We start from the raw sequence: 8,411 nt of genomic DNA on the forward strand, positions 1-8,411 counted from the left end.
TTAGAAGATAAAAATTAATAGCGTAATTTTTTGTACCATACTCTAAATAATTCGTTTTTATTAGATAGCCTAATCCTTTTTGTTGGTCTGCGGCCTAATTTCTACGCAAACTAAGAAATTTAGAAACGAATTGTTTGGCATTCGATTTAATATTTAGGTTTGATCTGGGATGAACAAAACGAGCGGGAAAAAACAATTAGCAATTGTGTTTTTGTAGAGCGTATAATTTTCATGTGTCTAAGATGATGAGCGAGGATAATTTGTGAATACTCGCATGTTATTTTCACCCTTAATTAAAAATAACTAACATATTTTATTATTTGAATGTAATGGCGTAACCTATTTTTTGAATTATTTGGGTTACAGCCTAATACAAGTTTTTCACAATACCTTAATCAAACAACACGTTTTATAGCGAAAAATGCCACCCCGAAATTGTATTTAAATAGAAATATGAGTTTCCACTTATTCATCTTAGGATTTTATTGGTGCAAAGCAGAATGATGAAATGCTAGACGAATGTCTTATTAGTTTGAAGAAAAGAATCGTTTTATTAACTGCTTTTGGTTTGTCTTCTGACCAGTTTAACGACTTGGCAAATGTCAGTCCGTAATAGTCTACCACGGTAAAGCGTACCACTGAGTATTTCTCTGAAATCCAGAGAAGAATTAAGGAGTTTTACTTATATTTATACTGTTCATTTTCCCTTATATATATATACAGTAAAAGTGGCAGATCTCAGTCTATATTTGGTACAAAATAAACAAAAAATAAATAAAAGCTCAGTCGCAATCACTTAAGAACCGAGGTCCACTAGGCTTGAAGTTAAAGGTCCCAGTAATGAATCCTGAAGCTGATGTGGGTGTCCTTGCATGCCGTGTACCGACTGTGCGGCGCCGAGGCCGGTCATGGAGTACGCGGACGCGCCGGGGTGGCTCATATTACCCTGGAGCAGGAGCACGGAGTTCTGGTCAGGACTCTGCGGGGGCGAGAATTCGTCCTCCGAGCTTGACATCAGGGACTTCCCGCCGTCCAGCGGTGACAGCTGGTTCTGTTTGTTAGCGCCCGTGTTGCTGTTCTCGCTGTTCTCTCTGTCAAATATAACGAGATGAGTGTTCACTTTACATTGTAGATAAAACTTGCTTTTTAAAATATAGATTTTTTAAACTAAATCTGATTTCGGTCGTGACGAATTATAGGCTAATAAAATATAAATTCGCACACGTTTAGTTAATATTTACTGAATGGCAAACTGGCCATCGAAATAAAAGGAATAATTTGAATTTGAATTATCTAAAAATATTGGTAGGCTATTTTTAAGCTGTGTTTACATGAATTACCTTTATTCTTATAATGCAAATATAATAACGTTGTTTAATTTCAGGTGCTCTATCTGCTCGATCTCTATCTATAATATAACACATTAAGTGCTTAACAAATGTTTAAAAAACAACAACAACAACAACAACAACAAATCAGTCTGATTTTACTGGTTACACCAATTAATATATTTTGTAAAATTTAGATAAGACATCAATAGATCCTTAAGGAAACACTTATATGTTTACAGTGATGCGATGTTGATCTATTTTGGTCTTTCTAAAATAAAGCATCGCACTTGGAGTCCAAATAAATATGTCAACAATAGCATCATAAGCACTGCAACAGCAGTCAGCTGTGAAGTAAGTGTTATGAGCTGCTAAACCAGGTTTATAAAACACATATTTAAGCTTATTTTGTTCTCAGCTGATTACCTTTCTTTTGCCTCCGCTGCGCGATCCCTCTGCCGTCTGTTTTTAAACCAGTTGCTCACTTGTGTGGTGGTCAGCCCTGTGGCCTCGGCCAGCTCCCTCTTTTCCCGAGGAGATGGATAGGGGTTGTGCGTGTACCACTCCCTCAACACACCGCGGGATTTCTCCTTAAAACAGTAGCTGGTCTCCTCGCCGTCCCATATTGTGCGTGGCAGAGGAAATTTCCTCCGCACTCGATATTTCCCCACCGCTCCCAGCGGTCGCCCCCTCAGCTTCTCAGCCTCAACGTAATGGGCCTTGAGCCACAGCTGCTGCAGCTTGGGATGGTTGTGCGGAGAGAACTGGTGACTCTCTAGTATCTTATAAAGTTCCCTGAAGTTTCCACGGTGAAAGGCGACGACAGCCTTGGCTTTGAGGACGCTCTCGTTCTTGTGGAGATGGTCGCAAGCCGGAAGAGACCACAGAAAACGGCCGAGACGCTCAAGGTTCCCCCCTTGTTGCAGCACCTCGCACACACACGCGACTTGCTCCTGAGTAAACCCGAAAGAAGGCAACATTGACATGACGTCTGACTCCCGCTACCAAACCGCTCTCCTCTAGATGCTGTGAAGAAAGCGGAATGGGAGACACCCCCGTTCGCCTTCGTTTAATGAGAGCGATTAGGTCGCTCGACAAGATTTTTGGACTTGGAGATGTCCTCCGTGCGCGCCGTGAAGTTTTGGGTGTTTGTTGAAGACAGTTTGCTCACTATCGACTCATGTCGCGCTAAAAGAGCACTGCGCGACTGCTGATTGGCTCTCCAGCTGCCCTATCCCCAGCAGCAGTGCGAAGGAGAACTCTGCTTCCATTTCCTCCCACGGGGACTCGGTGGTCTGAAACTGGATCCCCCGTCTCCAGTTCTACCTGAGGGAGCCGGGCACCTCGATACTAATCAATTATAGCAACTGTCTGAAGGCAGCGTTCACTCTTATTGCACCCAATACGTGCTTTTTTATTCTAACAGAATTTGAATGCACGATGTTTTGTAAGTGAAGCATTGTCTTCATTTATTAACTTATAAGAAAAGACGTTCCTCAGTTGCAAATTATCATACAAATAATCTGTTATTTTCACTCTGCTTGGCTTGTGCCATTGTCAAGGGCACACGCTGTGCGCAAGGTCTAGATGCGCACAGAGATATTTAGAGTTCCATTAAAAACAATACGCCTCTTGAGCTGGTAAGATAACCTAATGCTAGTCACTAGATAAGCAGCGCCCCTGGCTTTTCAACCGTACGAGGCCGGTAGAATCAGAAAAGAATGTGATGCATTTATTTACAAGAAATATAATAGAGCCACATCCATCGATAAAATACACACTTCAAGTGCTCAACATCTGCTGTTTATTTGAGTTGCACAAAATCGGTCAAACAAAAATGAGAAAAAATGAGGAGAAAATATGTTTAGTTTCTACTTTTATTTTATTTAAAAACGCATCAAACATAGCCTGTAGCACTTAAATGATTTGTATTCTATAGGCTCAGAAAAAATGCATTCTTCCCAGCTCTTTCTTTCTAGTCCTCTCTCCTCTCCCTGTACAGTGAAATCTAAAACCGGTGCATTAGTAAATGAGTTCTGTGTTCGTTGAGGTCTTTGCCGTCCAGACGCTGTTTTAAGGCATAGATCGCGTTTCTTTATCTTCGTCGAAATCTGCAACCTGACACCACGGCGACGCAAAACTCACAATCACTCAGCCAGAATGGAGCACCTCTTTTAATTTAATTTGAGACGCGGCGTTCATTTTTAAGACAGGGGCCGTTAATGTGGACTATGCTTAAGGAGCCTCTATCTGGCGCTCTGAAATGATCTCGCAAGCCTCGAGACATTGACATGAAACGAGGACTTAATCGGTTTTAGCAGCCAATCCGTACACCTGTGAAAACAACTTTTTGCCCACTGTCTCTGAAGGGTCAGAGAGGAGCAGGCTAATGAAAGCTGCCCCATCCATCTGTCCTGAAAGATCACCCAAGGCACAAAAAAACATTTCAAATGTAAAAGCTAAAGATCTACCACAAATTATTTTCTGGGTTTACAAATTGTTTTAAAATACAAAATAAATAAACTTTTTTTTACATTTGGTCTTTTTTTTTTTTTAGAAAAGCGTTTAAAAATATTTTTTTTTCTCTTACAGAATTAAATAAGAATAGGCTACTCTATTTATTTTTTCAACCTTCATGCGAATGTCTACGCGCGTCTTAGTGTGTTATTATTTTGATTTCTTTATCGCTTTATTTCTTATTGGATTAAATTACGTTTTTTAAGTTTGTAACGGTGGTTTCCCAATTCGTAACCAGTTTTCCATTGCTGTATGTGACTGTAGACGTTATTGAATTTAACGACATTTAGGTCTATTCGTCAGTAGGGTCAAGTATCAGCTTCAGTGTAACAGCACACGGGCCTGTGATTGACGGCGCTCGGGTTGTTGTAATGTCTCCACCACATTGCGGCGCGCCCCCTCCTTAAACCTCAGAAATCGAAAGGCCGTGCCCGTTCTCAGGCCTTGATCATTTCAAGATGTGCTCTTTTATGGCCTAAAGGCGAGGGTTGGCAAGGTCGACGCTAACTCCTGCACACATACCAATGGTAAACACACCATAAACTGCTTCCCTCAAAAAGACATCACGGTAGGCTATACATTGGACTACAATGAGGTCATTCTCTTAAAGTATGCTTCAGTCATGTCCATAACTCTCCAGACGTATTAAAGGAATAGCTGAAGTGCGGAATTCTATTTTAAACCAGCAATAATTTCGTTCGTAAACACGTTATTCTTATTTTCAGCGGTTTTTAGCATGTTCTATTAAAGCGCCATTAATATAACATGCAGTGTGACAGTTAATATCAGAGTAATCCAAAATTAGACAAAAAACGGATTGCCACAAATAAATAAAGCTAACTAAGAGCAAATCGCAAAACTAATTTGGGTAATTTGCAGGGAGATAATCAAAGAAGTTTGAAACTTAAAGGACTTTTACATTTAATTATTTTCATAACTTTTTAAATGAAAATTAATTAATGAAAAACCCATGAATATAATCTTTCACAGATCACCATCAATCAAAGATGCAAATATGTATGGATTATTTTGCTTTTAAGGTCTGTTCTAAGGTCTGTCTGTTCTTTGAAATGCTTAAATGTACACTCTTAAAAATAAAGGTGCTTCATGATGCCATAGATAAGAGCTCTTTTTGTGTAAATGGTTCCATAAAGAACCTTTAACATCTGAAGAACCTTTGTTTCATTAAAGTTTCTTTGTGGCGAAAGAAGGTTCTTCAGATTATCAAAAGGTAATGTTCTTTAAAGAACATTTCACTGAATGGTTCTTTTTGGAACCAAAAATGGTTCTTCTATGGAATCGCTGTGAAGAACCTTTTAAAGCACCTTTATTTTTAAGAGTGTAACTGCAAAACTTAAAGAGGTTATCATGAGCTTTTCAGAGAAACAAAATGTTTGAGGCCTAGGGCATGACATCTTCCTCTTCTTGGTTTTTAAAATATGAAAACCTGATACAGAGAACCTGTATATTTTTTATGATCTTTTATTTGTCTTTTTTAGATTGGGTCTTGTTTTCTAAGCAAGAGTTAAATTTACTGTACAAGAAAGACATTGATTTTTTTCCTTGTGTCCTCAGCAGAGGACATTAATACTATGTGTGTGTGTGTGTGTGTGTGTGTGTGTGTGTGTGTGTGTTCATCTCCTGGGGAGACACAACAGATTAATTACATGCTAAAAAATGTTCCTACGAAATATGATATTTCTATGAAACTCATTTCAGTTTTTTTTTGTGTTACCAGTTGCTGCTAAAACATGTTATTATGAAAAATAGACATTGTGTAAGGTTGGGAATGCCAGTGTTTTTTAACCAATGTCTTTAAAAATAGTTATTATCTTATTGTCTTATTGTCTTATTCAACATTTTGTGCAGTACCATTATTTATAACCTCTTCTTTACAACAATGATTTTGTCATATGTTTAGTGTGCCCCAAGCACTACTATATATGTAAATATCTAGTAGCAATAGCCAAAAATACATCGTATGGGTCAAAATAATGAATTTTTCTTTCATCCCAAAAATCAGTAAAGATCATGTTCCATGAAGATATCTTGTAAATTTCCTACCGTAAATATATATATTAAAAAAATAATTTTGGATTAGTAAAATGCATTGCTGAGAACTTCATTAGGGCCACTTTAAAAGCGATTTTCTTAATATTTAAATTTTTTGCACCCTCAAATTCCAGATTTTCAAATAGTTGCATCTTGGCTAAATATTGTCATGTTCTAGCAAAAGAAAAAAGTATTAAAAAGCTAATTTATTCAGCTTTCAGTTCATTTATAAATCTCAATTTAAAAAGTATTGACCCTTGTGTCTGGTTTTGTGGTCCAAGGTCACTAATAAAAATAATAAGAAAGTGTTTTTGCTGGGTCTCAGTATGGCATACTGGACACTTATAATGTGAACATCATTTTTTAATCACATTGTTATTGTCTTTTCCTCATTCTAATCAAAAACATCACTGATAATGATCAGTTCCATGCAGTTATTTCAGAAATTTGCCTCAAGAAGTAGGTCCACATGCTGTCTGCATGAAAGCTTGTAATAGAACAAGTTTTCCTTTTCACTAGTATTTTTAGAGTTTTAAAGTGTTTTAAAATAATGTGTAGTGTAAAGTTTTTGTTTTCATTTTGCCACAACCCTCATTAGCATTAATTTTTATATTTTGCTCCTGAGATAAAGTTTGTAAAGCCAAAGAAGACACAAACCAATTCAGCATTTAAAACCGGTTCATGAGCATCTTTTACATTTAATGGACTATTGACTTTGAAGTCATGCAGCACTGCCCCCTGCTGGTTTGGATGTTGTTGAAAGTTGATGATAACCATAATAATATTAATTGTCTTAATAATATATTGTCATCAACCTTTTGCAATGACAGTATAAATATTTTAAATATACCCTTTATTTATAGTGATTGTCTTGCAACAAGTCATAGTCAGGAATAATAACATTCACTAAGTATTTTTATAAAACAAACCTTAAGAGGGGGTGTACAGAAGTGGTGGGTCTCAGACCCAGTTGCCCCTTGACCCCACATTAGCAGTGTATAGTGCTGCGGCGCAGTGGGCACGAGGGTCTGGTTACATGTGCTTCACAGTCTGCTGTGCTTCTCTAAATGTCACACTTTGAAACCTCCAGAAAAAGTCAGGGGTCAGGTTCTTTAATAAGCCCACTTCTGTAGGGTTCCTCCTTTTTTATGGTCTGTCTTTCTCAGGATTTATGAACATCTTTGGTGTTTTTAAAAACGCACTCTAAAAATTGCTGTCTCTTGGAGTGTGAATCTATTATTACTTCCTTCACTTCTTTTATGAATATATATGTGTGACCCTGGACCACAAAACCAGTCTTAAATAGCACGGGTATATCTGTAGCAATAGCCAAAAATACATTGTATGGGTCAAAATTATAGATTTTTCTTTTATGCCAAAAATCATTAGGATATTAAGTAAAGATCATGTTGCATTAAGATATTTTGTAAATTTCCTACCATAAATACAGGTCCTTCTCAAAAAATTAGCATATTGTGATAAAGTTCATTATTTTCTGTAATGTACTGATAAACATTAGACTTTCATATATTTTAGATTCATTACACTCATTTGAAAGTAGTTCTAGCCTTTTATTGTTTTAATATTGATGATTTTGGCATACAGCTCATGAAAACCTCAATCTCAAAAAATTAGCATATTTCATCCGACCAATAAAAGAAAAGTGTTTTTAATACAAAAAAAGTCAACCTTCAAATAATTATGTTCAGTTATGCACTCAATACTTGGTCGGGAATCCTTTTGTAGAAATGACTGCTTCAATGCGGCGTGGCATGGAGGCAATCAGCCTGTGGCACTGCTGAGGTGTTATGGAGGCCCAGGATGCTTCGATAGCGGCCTTAAGCTCATCCAGAGTGTTGGGTCTTGCGTCTCTCAACTTTCTCTTCACAATATCCCACAGATTCTCTATGGGGTTCAGGTCAGGAGAGTTGGCAGGCCAATTGAGCACAGTAATACCATGGTCAGTAAACCATTTACCAGTGGTTTTGGCACTGTGAGCAGGTGCCAGGTCGTGCTGAAAAATGAAATCTTCATCTCCATAAAGCTTTTCAGCAGATGGAAGCATGAAGTGCTCCAAAATCTCCTGATAGCTAGCTGCATTGACCCTGCCCTTGATAAAACACAGTGGTCCAAAGTACTTTTTTCGGATGAAAGCAAATTTTGCATGTCATTCGGAAATCAAGGTGCCAGAGTCTGGAGGAAGAATGGGGAGAGGGAAATGCCAAAATGCCTGAAGTCCAGTGTCAAGTACCCACAGTCAGTGATGGTCTGGGGTGCCATGTCAGCTGCTGGTGTTGGTCCACTGTGTTTTATCAAGGTCAAAGGTCAACTTTATCACAATATGCAAATTTTTTGAAAAGGACCTGTATATCAAAACTTAATTTTTGATAACTAATATGCATTAAGAACTTCATTTGGACAACTTCCAAGGTGATTATTTCTTTTGCACCCTCAGATTCCAGATTAAAATTTTGTATAACGGTCAAATATTGTCCAAAATTGTTATGACTGGTT

At 37.7% G+C, this 8,411-nt stretch overlaps 1 protein-coding gene across 1 annotated transcript; it reads right to left on the minus strand.

Moving 5' to 3' along the window:
- Positions 1-524: 524 nt before the first annotated feature.
- On the minus strand, positions 525-2,474 carry six1b (SIX homeobox 1b). Its single transcript, XM_073816622.1, has 2 exons — positions 1,755-2,474; positions 525-1,091 (listed from the first exon to the last, which is right to left on the minus strand). The coding sequence occupies exons 1-2, from the start codon at positions 2,312-2,314 to the stop codon at positions 797-799; spliced, it is 855 nt and encodes a 284-aa protein (XP_073672723.1). The 5' UTR covers positions 2,315-2,474; the 3' UTR covers positions 525-796.
- Between the last annotated feature and the right edge of the window lie 5,937 nt (positions 2,475-8,411).

Source organism: Garra rufa, chromosome 13 (assembly GCF_049309525.1).
Source record: "Garra rufa chromosome 13, GarRuf1.0, whole genome shotgun sequence".
In the NCBI taxonomy this organism is placed as follows: domain Eukaryota; kingdom Metazoa; phylum Chordata; class Actinopteri; order Cypriniformes; family Cyprinidae; genus Garra; species Garra rufa.